The sequence below is a fragment of the Gigantopelta aegis genome, chromosome 10 (assembly GCF_016097555.1).
Source record: "Gigantopelta aegis isolate Gae_Host chromosome 10, Gae_host_genome, whole genome shotgun sequence".
Classification (NCBI taxonomy): domain Eukaryota; kingdom Metazoa; phylum Mollusca; class Gastropoda; order Neomphalida; family Peltospiridae; genus Gigantopelta; species Gigantopelta aegis.
Window position 1 is genome coordinate 37,181,346 of NC_054708.1, and position 15,289 is coordinate 37,196,634.

The window sequence follows — 15,289 nt, forward strand, 5'->3', positions numbered from 1 at the left end:
AAGAGATCAAATGTTTGTTATAACTGATCACAAATTTGGACTAGTGCTTTAGCTTGGTGTGCTAGCAGAATTTACAAACACACTAGTTCTGTGGCTAGGACATTTTACAAAAACTTGTCATACCTTGATTTACACACAGTGCATCTGGCTTTTAAGTTTAGTTTGTGGATATTCTTGGCTGCCCATCGGGCAACTGTATGACAATGAATAGTTGCCTACATTTTTAATGAACACACAACTGATTTGTGCACCTTGATCTATGTTTAAGGAAAGCAATATTTCCTTAATGACACCTAATGACTCCTAATGACACCTAATGACACGTTTGGTTAATAGAAAGTTTCTCTTGTTTAACACCACCACTGGAGCACATTCATTTATTAACCATCGGCTAGTGGATGTCAAACATTTGGACTTTTAGAGAGGAAACCCTCTACATTTTTCCATTAGTAGCAAGGGATCTTTTATATTCACCATCCCACAGACAGAATAGCACAGCCTTTGAGATACCAGTCGTAGTGCACTGGCTGGAACGAAAAATAGCGCAATGGGCCCACCGACTGACTGCACATCAAGCGGACAATTTACCACTGAATGAATACACATGGTGGCAAATATGATACATATCATCAATATGGTGTGCAGCATCTTATTTAATTACAATGGGTTCTTTACATAAAATGCACTCATTTTGTTATAATTCTTCAAATGTGTTAACTTTATTTGTTGAAACATTTTTTAACACCTCTTAATAATATTACTGACCTATTAAATGGCCCAACAAAGTACTACCTGAAAATATATATATTTGATTAGTCCCTAAAAGTACTTTATTCAACCATCTACATTAACCACCATACCCCACTTATTAAAATGATATTTTGTAAAAATAATTGAATTATGGCAATGGACCATAAATCAAAAACTAAACTGAGAAGGTTGATATGGATTTCACTCCATAATGGTTCAGTTACGGTGATAAAATAGTCAGATTTGGTTCCCCTAAATCAATGTCATTTTAATTTTTTAGAGATAGTATGCCTTTAAGAGAAATACCTACTGTGTTCTCTTTCTGCAGCCAGGGCAGCTGATTGTATGCGGCGAGTGTCAAATGATCTGAAAAACAAACACGGACCAAACATATTGTACATTATTACACCAATAATTTAGACAACAAACAACTTAGAATTTCCTATAATTTATGATCACTTGCATACAAACTATACTAAAGTTTCTGAAAAGCCACATATATTTAAGAAAGTTTCTTCATACCATAATTTGTGAACTATGGATATTTATTAATTAATTTCTTATGAACATATTCAAAAAAGACAATTTAAACTCTTTTTCTTTCTAAAAACTGTAACTGTTATTTTAAGGGTTTTTTTCACTTTGCTACACTTGCCCATAATATATGATACAAGTTGTATTCCCAACACTTTCAAGTGACTGTCCAATTACTAACAAGGTGAGGTTTTGGATGGAATCTTTGTTTATTAATCTACCTAAAAAAAAAGAAAACCCCCAGTAGAAGTTTGTTTGTTTGTTTTGTTTAATGACACCACTAGAGCATATTGATTTATTAATCATCGACTATTGCATGTCAAACATATGGTCATTTTGACACAGTCATAGAGAGGAAACCCGCTACACTTTTGCATTAATAGCAAGGGATCTTTTATATGCACACCATCCCACAGACAGGATAGCACATGATATACTAGTCGTGGTGCACTGGCTGGAACGAGAAATAGCCTAATGGGCCCACCGACGGGGATCGATCCTAGACCGAATGCAACTCCAGCAGAAATGCAAAGGTATTAAAGGTAGCACTATCAAAAGGCATCTAACTAGGTCAAAGATCGAAGTCACTTGAATATTTAATAGAGTAATTAATACCACCAGCACTGCAATATTATTTCAAGTACTCTTGTATTTAAAACATGTATTGGGACCTGTATGCAAAACTAGTGATGTGAATACTTTGATGTTAGTAATTAGGTGTAACAGAACCAAAGCTTACTTCATTCTGTGAAGAGATGCTTCAAAACAAGAGGCTGGTCGACTCAAAGACTTGTTGGATATGCCGCTGTTAGGTCGTGTCTAGAAATACAAACAAATTGTTTGCTACTACAAGTTTAACTTTAAAGTTTTAGATTGTTTATCATGTTAAAAGAACTTTGTGTACTCAAGTTTAAGCCATATCCTCATGTAGTTAGAGTCCATTGCCAAGTAAGTCTAAGCAAAAGAAAGAATAAAAGCTGTGATCAACACACTGCCTCATGGAATGATCTGGTGTCTTCTAAATACGCTATTTGAATTCAGAATCCCCAAACCTATAAATAACTGTGTATTTCTGCATGATTCGAATTTTATGACTGCAATGATAACAAGTGCCACAGTTGCTCTCCTTACTGGTCGTTCAGCCCTGAAAATTGGATAATATGAATGCATGAATAATTTGTAACTGTCAGTAAAATGAATCACCAAATTTCAAAATATTTTTACCAGTTTTATTATTGTTTTTTTTTCACAATTATATTACAACTCCTCCTGACTGCAACACTTGTGCCAATAGTCATGCTGGCATTGGCAAATAATTGGTTAGTGAATCAGTTTATTCACTAAAGTCATCATGATGTAACATTTATTGTTAAAAGCCCTTGGTCCTCGAAAGATAATTATTATCGTATTATACTTCATGTGGCAACTTATGGCAGCAGTATACCAACAGTACGCCACACGGTCAAATTTCAAAGAATACCTAACTTTGAATGTCACATTAAATACGGTTACTCTATTTACATGCCTCTATCTAAAAGAGGTTCAGACACACACTAAATAAGGTCATGCCTGCTATTGGTGAGATGTGTGACAGAACTTGTCATAAAATGTTATCATCTAGCCAGCAATTCCTGTAAATTAATTTGTATCAATATACCAGCTTTAACTGTATTTGAAATGTGTGAGGTCTTAGGACGACAATCTTTAAGTGAAACTAGGTAGTCAAAGATTCTTCCTGTTATATCTGACACTAGCAGTTTAACCAAGTGTGAGGGGTTGTAGTCTTTGTATCCATGATGTGTATACATGGTATTTGAAATCCTAGGTGTACCAGTTTGGCCACATAATATTGTTACTATTGTCATCTATGGGATTTGAACTGGTGATACATAGTGTATATCCTTATAGTATCTTGTTTATCGTATTCATTTATGTTCATTTAAATATTGGTTGTCTGATGTTTACAGAAGCACCAGACAAGGTGTTGATGTTAGAATAAAAATTGGACAATTTGTTACAAGGTTTTCATCAATACTTCTTAAAAGTGCATCTGACACATGATGATGCTAGGCTATTTGAGCAACTGAAAATACACTCAATACAAGACCATGCATAACCATGTTTCACACAACCTCATATTGTGCATTTAATGCTTTTGCTTGGGGACGGGGTAGTTAAAGACCAAGCATGAGTTTGTTGAATTACGTTTCCCGTGGGTGGGGGTGATGCAAAAGCAAGAGATCAAATGTTTGTTATAACTGATCACAAATTCAGGTTAGTGCTTTAGCTTGGTAGGCTAATACTGGTTAGGACAGGGATAAACAATAAGGAAATATGTCCACAAAGGAGATTTGATCCTATGACCAAAGCATCTCAATCAAGGGCTTTACCAACTGAATCTTTTTTAACAACTTTCCTAAAGACAGGATAGCACATTCCATGACCTTTGATGTACCAGTCATGGGGCACTGTTTAGGACAGAAAAAAACTACGTTGATCGAGGAGGGTAATCCAATGCACCTCAGGCAAGTTTTTTTTATCACTGAGCTACATTCCATCCTATGTGTAATAGTACCCAAGTAGGTCTGACAGGTCTAATCTAAATCAAAACTTCAGCTGATAGCATAATAGAAGTGATTTTACAAGCCTCTAGATGTGCACCATCTATAGGGTGTATACTATCAAATAAAATCCCATAGACAACAATAATAACATGTGGTTGAAACTCCAGCCTGCAGTGTATCAATTGACATAAATGCCACGGATGTAAATACTACCACACCTCACCCTTAAAGTGAATCAGAAAAACATTGGGGGTCAAGCTGCTCATTTCTGAGATAACGGGTAGCATCTATGACTACCCTAGTTCCGCACAAAATGTTAGTACTTTTTTTTTACAGGTACCCCATACATATTTCAAGCACAAAGGTACTTGACACAATTTATTACCAATCGGTCAGGGCTCGACCTTAGTGGTAGCCCAGGCTGTTTTGGCTACCGATTTCTCACTCGGACTACCAGTTGTCTAACCTTAGATGTCCGCTGGGCTACCAAACATTTTGACACTTCATTCTGTCACATATTAATGTCGCAGTTTTGAATATTTCCCCCAGATTCTGTTTAATGATTTAAACTAAAAACTTTATTGTTCATTAAGGGTTATCATGCAGGTTTAATAAGTGTATATTTCACAGTATAATGCTCATGATTTACAAAAACCCACCCTAAAACATGTTTAAAAAATTAAAAATTAAAATAAATGATTTTTTTTCTTTTTCTTTTTTTCCTTTTTGTTTCAAAGTTATGGGGATACCAATTTTTACTGAGGACTACTAGATTTTACAACCTGGTAGCCTGGTGGGCTACCACTGAAAAACCTTAAGGTCAAGGTCTGCAATCAGTGTACCTCGAACTTTGACCCAACTGGAAGTTATTTGGTTTAGTACTACCTAATGACTTTTAATTAGGGTCTCCACGGGTACTCGAGTACTTGGTCACGGGTCAAGTCTAGCAGGATTCGAGTCTGTTCACAGGACTCAAGTACCTGTAAAAGTGAGTCAATGTAGAGCATTAATTTCAGCAGTAACTGATCAGCAATACAAGTTACACAGTAATTATATATGTTCTGTATTGTGACGGATGGCCAGATCAAAAAGAAAAACTAGCATGTAATACACTTCAAACTTACACTCTCTGGGGATGTTGAATGAGATTTGTCAAATATCTCATCTGCCATAGGCTCAGCAGTTGTTGTTGACAGATCTGTACATTCAGAGGAAATGCTTTCAGTCTCATTGTCTTTGCATTGCCAAATGTTTCTTCTTCGTGCTGGTTTTTGATGACTTGGCAAAGACAGGTATTTGCTTTGATGACGAGTCTGAAAGTCAATTATAAAAATGTCTCAGATAAGAAACAGAATGGGCTATACATGATTATCAACAGATAAGTAATAGAAGTAAGGAGTCATTCACGATTATCAACACATATGTAATAGAAGTAAGGAGTCATTCACGATTATCAACACATATGTAATAGAAGTAAGGAGTCATTCACGATTATCAACTTTCATGAGCATACAAAGTATACTCTTTTTGGTACCCATCCCCCTTCTAAAGTAAAACATGTTCATTTTGTCAGGAATATTTTGTCAACATGTTTTTGATATTAAGTGTACATAGTGTAGAATTTGTCAGTTTTGTGTGTAAATGGCTTAGTCAAATTGGAATGTGTTTAGAAAATGTCAGCTATTTTATCCAAGTCAAAATGCAAGTAAGCTGCTCATTCAAAAGCATGGAATTGACATTATGGTTCATTGTCCACTACATCAGCACATTTCAAATTCCAAAACTGGTGAAAAATAGTTTTCAATTAATAAGTTTTAATAATTTCAAAGCCATATATTTCTGAAAAATTTGCCAATGGTACGATAAAAAATTATCTGCATATGATTATTGGCAATATATTTATAAACAAGAATTCTTTGGCATTAATTCTTTCTGAAACCAGATTGACAAAACATGCAGTTGTGAATAAGTCCAGATGGAGGCAGATCTTGATAAGAAAGATATTAAAATTGGCACATGCAGTACAAAATGTTGTCGTCGACGTGGTAAGTTTTATAGGCCCAAAAAAATTAACATCTTAACCCTGTAATAACTGGTCAATCCAATTATCTATTGTGGTTTCATTTCCAGATCATAACTAACAGTAAACTTTACAATTACCTGGTAGGCAGTCTTATCTATCTTTGTGTAGCATAAACACCCACAGCGTTATAACAAAGAATGTCAATTTATAATTAATTTATTTATAATAAAAAATAATAACAAAATAAAAATAATATTCAGCATGAGTGTCAAACTAAATTAATTAGTTTTGTTATGAGTTAAAGAACTGTGGTTCTGCATGTTTGCTAAAAGTTCACAAAAGGGTAAAGCTGCTACGCATACCTTTCTTACTCTTGGTATTCTGTTTTGATTTGTGTCGTACAGTACTTTGTTTTCTACCACTGTATTACCACTTTTCTCAGTACTTTCACTCTTCTCTCGTTTTTCATTCTTTTCTGATTGTGGAGAGCCAGGAATTAAAATTGAAGTCTTGTCAGCCTGGTAAGAAAACCAAAATCAAAAATTATTACTAGCATCAAACTGAATCAACCCAAACTCATGTTACAAGGCCATTTTGTGTGTATTTTAGTAGATGAACTTCATCTATTTATTAATTACATGTATTTTAATCTTTTATTTTAGCAGTTAACAGCTGTGCACAATTCACCTGAACATACATGTATGCCTGCTCTATATCAATTAACACTTTACTTTGTGGTGTACATTTGTAGCATGGATGTTACCTAAAATATCTCGATAAAATCTCTAAAGCTACTAGGTTCTGGGCATTGCAGTTTCATATGATGTTCTCCACTCAAGTTACCATTGACAAACAGTGAAAATGGCATCCAGTTAGAAATGCACGATTTGCAACCACCCTCCATGATTTCATCATGACTTGCTTTGGTTTTTGGGGTGTATAGAAGGTATTTAAATTGGTGTGATTTTCTGATCATTTATAGCCCATAGGATGACAGTACACGCCCCGTAACTATATCAGACTCACATCCATAAGGTATGTACTCAAACAATCTGGGTTTTCATACACACACACACACACACACACACACACACACACACACACACAAACACACACACACACACACAACACACACACACACACACACACACACACACACACACACACAAACACACACACACACAAACACACACACACACACACACAAACACAAACACACACACAAACACACAGACACAGACACACACACACACACCATTTACACATTTTGTACGTTTGATTATTACTCTACCTTCCATGCTGAAAGAACATTGGATACAATTAAGAGCTTGGATTGAACACATTTTACGCCTATAATTTTTAGAATCTCTTGAAATAGAAGACATTTAATAGTGTAACATGCTGCTAAATAAAAACATTTAATCTGTGATCAACATTCAGTGAAGTAAACGTTTGTTTTCTTTGACACCACTAGAGCACACTGATTTATTAATCATTGTCTATTGGATGTCAAACATTTGATAGTTTTGTCATATAGTCTTAGAGAGGAAACCCGCTATATTTTCCCATTAGTTAATCTTTGATATACCACAAATAGCCCAATGTGCCACCCGACGTGGATCAATTCACTGAAGCAAAACTTTGTAATATTCTTAGCCAAAAACATTTAGCAGCTTGGTAAATGTGCTTAACTAAAAGAAAACTTGTGAATTACAAAATGAAATCAGACACTGGATTTAATTGAGGCATCATATGTCAGTATAAGTAACAGAAGAGCTTCAATACAAAATAAGTCAACTAGAGTTCCAGAAGCAAAGACATGCAGGAAAACCGATACCCAACTATCCAGATAGCCTGAAGACAAACCAAGCAAGCCTACTAAAATCCTCTATTTAGGGGGCGGAAATCAAAATTCTTCAAACTAAGTACCTAGATCGGTGCATATATGTATACAATTGCTACTTGCCACCGTTAGTTTCGTTTATTGCATTGGTAATAAAGTTAAGTATGCCAAGCACTAGGCTTTTTAAACCAATACCTACACTATAAGGGTTTAACCCTTCAAATTAGATAGCTAGGCTAGTTTAACTCCCCCTCCGTCATTGTATTCAATGCTATACAAGGACGGAGGGGGATGGGTGGTCATGAATGACCGTTGAACTCACTAGAATAGGGACTTAAGACAATTAGGTACAATCTTAACACAAAACTAGGATTCACACACAGACTACACACTCACTGCATCAGTACACAGGGTGCATTGACTAATGATAACAATGCACCCGCCCCCATTTAATGGCCCAGCACGTACTCTAATAAGGAACCGGACAAAAGAATACCGTTCCAAGTACACAATTGCAATGCACCCGGGGGAAGCTGAACAAAAGAATATCGGCTTCCCCCACCCAAACCCCCAATACTTGCTGCTGGTAATTACTTGGTACTTGGTGATGTCTCGACCAGAAGCGGTCAGGCCCTTTATAAGGGCCCTATGGGCAACCTAGGGAGACACCACACATCGTAAAGGTCTAAAATTAACGAGCTACTCTCGATTCACTAATATCAAAACCTAAGCCAAATTCCCTCAATCAAAATTGCGCACCCTTTTCTCTTTGGCATTTAACTGCTCCATTCAAATTCCATAGCACCACCATCACCCCCACCCGCCTGCTACCGATTTGATCGGGCTGCTGGTGCTCCCTTGCACCTGCCAGTGCAGGCGGTCCCTCCTATCCCCTCCCCCCACCTTTCCTGTCATGGACGGAAGAGCCGGCCAAGGCCGGCTCTTGTGCCCACGACAGGCGTGCGCTACAACAGCTTGTTCTGAATGTGCACGTAAAACCCTATGACATGACATGACAATACAATACAAAATGAAATGTGTAACTGTCAAGTCATTAATTGTTGCTTGGGATTCCATGCACGAAACTCTGAAAATTGTCAGTAACAGTGGTACAACGTCACCTCGTGCACTGAAAATGATTGATGCGGTGGTGGTAGTGTCATTGTGTGGGCAGGAATTCATGACATTGGACAAAACAACCTCATTTTCATCATTCATTAGAATCTGAATGCTCAGCTTACAGTGATGAAATCATCAGTTGTCATTCCGTTCATGCAGCAGTATGTAAGCTTTTTGTTTCAACAGCACAATGCATGCCAGCATTCAGCCAGACTAACGACTGAACTTCTTCAAAGGAAAAATATTGAGGTATTAAACCGGCTTGCAAGATCACCAAAATTGTTCCCTATTGTGCAAGTATGGGAACTCTATCACTATTCCAGAAATCCACCGTTTTATCATTTTTATCATAAGCATGAGCCGACGTTGTGCTGCTGTCAACATGCAATGTCCAAGGTGCTCAGATACATTACTGACAGTTTTCAGATTTTAGTGTAGGACCCCTAGCACCATTTAACGATGTGACAGTCAATATACACACCTTTTTTCTTTTAATGTAATACATAGATTTGGTTTTCTTTCGATTCCACATAAGTTTCTTATTAACTTCTTTTAAATCTGAATTTATGTGCTCTAGAGTATCAATGTTATAGGCAAATGCCACCGTCTCATCATCTGGTATACATACAGCTATAAGTACTGGGTACGGGGTAGGTATAAACTAGCAAGGAAGTATATAAACAAGTACTTATAGTCTGACTAACCTTTTGCGCTGATAATGATGCAGATCTCTGTCGACCTAAATAGTCAACACTATACATACAGCTATAAGTACTGGGTACGGGGTAGGTATAAACTAGCAAGGAAGTATATAAACAAGTACTTATAGTCTGACTAACCTTTTGCGTTGATAATGATGCAGATCTCTGTCGACCTAAATAGTCAACACTAACTGCTAGCTTTTGTCTCGGTTTGGTCACTGACGTTGTGCCTGGAATTATACTTTTAACTGTGCTTTCTCGTGGTGAATGTCCAATCTCATCAAACTCAATTGTCTTTATAGTTTTGTATAAAAAATTATCAGTAGAATTGTCACTGTCATCAAGTTTTTTACCCTGCTCAGTTCGCATAGCCACTTCATAATAATTCTTTACTGGACTTGATCGAACTAGCTGCATGGCTGATGGTGTTTGTAAAGATTCCTTTTTGTTAGTTTGTTCAGGACTTCTCTCTTTCAACCTATCATCTTCACTATCGGACAGGTCGAACTGCGAAACCATAGTAATAACTTCGTGTTTCCTTCTGTGTCCAACAGGTTTGTCAGAACTTGATGCATCACTTTGTTCATTATTATATTTAACCATTACTATGGGTACAGATGATGGTTTCATGTTAACTTTCTTTCCTACTGATTTTGCATTTACTTCCAAACCTAGATGATTACAGTTATCTGTATTAGTAGTTGAAAAGCTTTGCTTACTTTTCTGCTCAGCAATGACCGCCTGGACGTCGATTCCCGTATTTACACGACTCTTGATATTTGTCAAATCCATTTTTCTTGTTTTGGACTGAAGATTTGAATAACATCTGGCTATCTTATTATTTACTCTGTATCCTCTGTTTCTGGGTGTAATGTGGAATGTTATATTTTTGTCCTCACAAATCCTAACACTTCCACCTCTAGAATGATCCCAGTGAGTGCCACTTATGTGAGCTGGTTTAGAACTTAAATGAGCTTCACGGTGTGCAGTGTTTGCTGACAACATGATTGTTCTCTCATTGATGTTGTATGAACTTGGGCTCCTGGATCTATGAGATTCTTCTGGTTTCTCCATGGGCTTGACAAGTTCATTGCTTGCAGGTGGATCAGTCATCATGCTTGCTTGGTGACAAGACAAATCAGACTGGTGATGGTATTTAACTGTGACCTCCTGTCGTTGCAGTGAAAGAGCTTGTACTTCCTGCAATACTCTGACAAGCAGAAAATAAGAGTAAAATTATGTGGGTTCGAATTTTTAATTGCTCTATTTAAATTACATTTATTAATGCATAAGTTTCAATATTTAATAAATTAATTTTAAGATCTCCTGTCTTTTAGATGTGGAGACTAATGTCAAATTCAAATCTCATGAATAATATTACATACCTACTTTTCAAGGAAAAAATTCCAAACTAATAAATGTATTTAAAAGTTTTGTTTGTAAAATACTGCATTTTATGAGACACCACCCCCCCCACCAAAAAAAAAAAACCCAAAGAAAAAACCAACCAAACAAACAAAAAACAAACATTTATGTGAATACAATAATTTTGTGTATACAGGGTAACTCTAGACAACACAATCTACATGTACTGTTGTAAGTAAAAGCCATTTGTTTTACCTGACATGTACTGACATATATGTTGGGAAATTCACAAAAAACGTCCCACATAACATTTACAATTTATCTGGCAATATTGAGTTGTATGTGCATATAATTTGTAAGGATGCATGGTTGTATAATATGTTTTACAATACTCTCTACAGGGTATAATCTACCATACATTTTGGGCCAGTCACCGGCTCCATTCCCCTAAAGTATATTCCCAATCCGATACCAAACTTTTTCCCAATTATGACCCAACAATTTCTCAATTAACATTTCCAAAGTTGCTCTATCATGGTCATTTGGAACTTGTAACCCCCCTCCATATCCAACTCTGCAAGCAATTCTTTTGTTTTGTAACTTGATGTCGATTTAACAATGCCCAGCGGCACAAGTTCGATAGTGTGAACCCTTTGTTGTTTCTGGTAAAGTGTCAATATGTTCTTGGGAGAATAGAGTTCTGCACTAAATGTATTTAAAAGTTTTGTTTGTAAAATACTGCATTTTATGAGACACATTGGTGGGGGGGGGTGGTGTCTCATAAAATGCAGTATTTTACAAACAATAGAGTTCTGCACTAAATGTTTTGTTTACAAATTAGTTCATTTTATATTAAAATAAAAGTGACATCGAAAACATTTTGTTTTGGGTTAACCATGCGATTAAGAATCACGTCACAAAGAAGTCTGACCTGGATGTACAAATTAGGTGTATCCTGTTTCGATACAGTCTTTTGTATCGTAGTTTTTAGTAATATGCATTGCCCAGTATAATACATTTTTGGTAGAAGAATACAACCTTTGTTTCAATTCATCCATTTGCATTAATACATGTTTGGGACAGACACATCCAATCTGATTTTGTAAAAATGTGTGTGCATGTTTTGTACTGTTTTTACTCTTTTCTTCAAATATCTTTTTTATTATTATTATTATTAAAAAAAAATTAAATAATTTTTGGTATCGTCTTTGTAATTTAAAAAAAGTTACTACTATATTTGTAAATTAAGAAAAAACCCTTTCATTTAAATGTGCAGTTTCCTCCCTTTGAAGTAATGGCCATACCCATTATGTCATGTCAAAAAACCCAACCACACAACGTAATGTAGAATAAAACATTTGTTTTTACCCCAATTTTTAATGACCCTCTTCCCCTCCCACAATAAATATGCAATAATATAAGGGTAATCCAACGTAAATGTATTTAAATATTTTCTACAGGACCGAATATAGTATTATATTTGTTACAATACAAATTACCAGCAAAATAAGCAAACCAGTTTGTGGGACTAGGCTGAATCACTAAGACTATGTTGTTGTCATGTACCAACATGGTGTCATTTAGTGGTCACCTCAGGTGGCTATTTATTAACAAATGTTTCCAATTTCATCGAACAATGAACTTTACACTAACAATGCTATAAACATATGCAAGGCTAACAAAAGTATTAAAATATATATTTTTGTACAAGTACAAGTATTTTTGGTTCATGCAAGTATAAACATGAACTGAGAAACACAAAATGTACATGTTTCTATCACCCACTATGCAGTCTTACAGTGTGGCACCATTGTTCAGCTATCTGAAGATGTGACTTCACAGCAGACACATCTCACAGTGTTGAGATGGACAATATATCGTGATACCTCTGCCAATGTGGTGTAATAGAAACAAGTTTACAACTGTCACCTTTCTGTGTCCCACTCCGACCCTTCTTCTTCCTCCTCTCCAGCTGAAGGCAGGGAAAGATGAATCGATTCCTGTGTTGGCTTACGTTGTAATACTGCTTCCACTTCATTCTCTGATACAATGGATCTTAAACATCAAATAAAATAATTATTGTCATCTCAATGATCAGTGGCCATAACTGCACAGTGATTAATCCATTTGGCTACATGTAGTAAGTGCTAGGTTTGCATTTCAGTATCAGAATTAGTGCAGATTTAACCCCATATTAATTAAGGCCAATTTGATTCTGGCAAAATATAACCCCAAGTGATTACATCACAATTGCAACAAATCAGAGCAATATATACTCTTCAAAAAAAGAAACGCAAAAGGGTACAAATGGGTTATAACTCCGATTTTATGTTTCCTACCGGTTCATGCTTTGTGAATATACGGTCATTGCATGTCCCAAACACATTCCCACGGTTACATTCGATAAAACGCAGCTACTGTACAATAAAGTTCCAAAATGTGAATATTCGCAAAAACACAGCCACGTACAAACCATGTCACCACTGCACGTGCGTTGTGTGCACGTGCAACATGAACACCGACAGTATAAAAGTGCAGGGTGTTCGCTTGCCTGGCCTCTGTATCTGGCCGACAGTTGACAATCCAGGACATGCCACGTCTCATTGAACCGCAGAGAAACAATGCCATCGGCCGACTAGACGCAGGCGAATCCAGAACGGCCATTGCCAGGGCATTCCATGTGTCCCCAAGCACCATCTCCAGACTGTGGGACCGTAACCAGCAACATGGATCAACACGTGACCTCCCTAGATCCAGTTGACCACGGGTCACTACCCCCGGGCAGGACCGCTACATCTGGGTACGCCACCTTCGGGAACGATTGACTACTGCCACCTCCACAGCCGCAGCAATACCAGGTTTGCGCAGGATATCCGACCAGACCGTACGGAACCGCCTACGTGAGGTAGGAATTCGTGCCAGACGTCCAGTTCGAGGTGTCATCTTAACACCACAACACCGTCGACTCCGACTGCAGTGGTGCCAGATTCATCGACAATGGCCTCAACTGCGATGGAGACAGGTGTGGTTCAGTGACGAGTCCCGATTTCTGCTCTGACGTCATGATGGAAGATGTCGCGTGTATAGGCGTTGTGGTGAACGTTATGCGGCAAACTGCGTGCAGGAAGTGGACAGATTCGGCGGGGGTAGTGTCATGGTGTGGGCAGCCATCTCACACACTGGCAGAACTGACCTGGTCCACGTGCAGGGCAACCTGAATGCACAGGGCTACACTGACCAGATCCTCCGGCCACACATCGTTCCAGTTATGGCCAACGCCAACGCAGTGTTCCAACATGACAACGCCAGGCCTCACACAGCACGTCTCACAACGGCTTTCCTACAGAACAACAACATTAATGTCCTTCCTTGGCCATCGATATCACCGGATTTGAACCCAATTGAGCATCTATGGGACGAGTTGGACCGACGCCTCCGACAGCGACAACCACAGCCCCAGACCCTGCCCGAACTGGCAGCAGCCTTGCAGGCCGAGTGGGCCACCATCCCCCGGGACGTCATCCGTACTCTGGTTGCTTCAATGGGCAGGCGGTGCCAGGCAGTTGTCAACACACGCGGAGGCCACACCCGGTATTGACTCCAGATGACCTTGACCTTGGTGGTGTGTCCTATCACTTACTCACAATGGACTAGAGTGAATTGTGAACAATCCTGCAACATTTGGTAATTATCGGACTCACCATTCAATAATTAAATCAATTCTCCAAATGTTACGACAATGTGGTTTTGCGTTTCTTCTTTTGAAGAGTATATATATGACAAATTTAGTTCCAGTGACAAGAGTGCATGCATGTAGTCACAATGTCATAATCCTCTCAATATTGATGTATTTTTCACAGAATATATTTTGACATAGAACACGTACTGAACTGCATGGAACAATTAATGGTGTTGTGCAACCCTGACCCCAAAATAAATTATACTAGATCAAAAGCTATTTTGATAGGAAACAAAACAAATATTCAAAGGAAGATTTTCATAATAGCAGGTAGGGTGCAGAACAGTTGACTTTACTTAGTGTCAATTTTTCAGTACAATTAATGAACTATGATTGGAAAATTCATAAATTATAATTTTACACAGAATTTGGCTACTAACACATTTTTATATACTATATATCCACAATTTTCCAGAAACATTTTAACATTTATTCATTAAATGTGACCATTTTCATAATTGATGGAAAGAACTGAAATCAACTTCAGCAAATATTTAGTCATATTTGGCATGACTAATAACAAAACAAAAGAGGGGAGAGAGGACTGTTTATTAGAATTCACTAAGTATAAAACTGGTTTTAAACATCAAGTCTAAGGTTCATGGAAGACTTTCGCTATTTTAAAATTGTTTCAAATTGGTGAAATAGTTT

At 37.3% G+C, this 15,289-nt stretch overlaps 1 protein-coding gene across 3 annotated transcripts in view; it reads right to left on the minus strand.

The window, feature by feature from the left end:
- LOC121382718 overlaps positions 1–15,289 on the minus strand; it is a 67,112-nt gene that overhangs the window by 24,276 nt on the left and 27,547 nt on the right. For all 3 annotated transcript variants that reach the window (XR_005959209.1, XR_005959210.1, XM_041512267.1), the window contains exons 6-11: positions 12,829–12,954; positions 9,673–10,744; positions 6,234–6,389; positions 4,973–5,161; positions 2,024–2,103; positions 1,061–1,116 (exon numbers count right to left, since the gene is read on the minus strand). Coding sequence is in view for 1 of the 3 variants with exons in the window: in XM_041512267.1 (XP_041368201.1) it covers positions 1,061–1,116; positions 2,024–2,103; positions 4,973–5,161; positions 6,234–6,389; positions 9,673–10,744; positions 12,829–12,954 (1,679 nt within the window). In the remaining 2 variants the exon portion in view is untranslated. The remainder of the gene's footprint in view (positions 1–1,060; positions 1,117–2,023; positions 2,104–4,972; positions 5,162–6,233; positions 6,390–9,672; positions 10,745–12,828; positions 12,955–15,289) is intronic.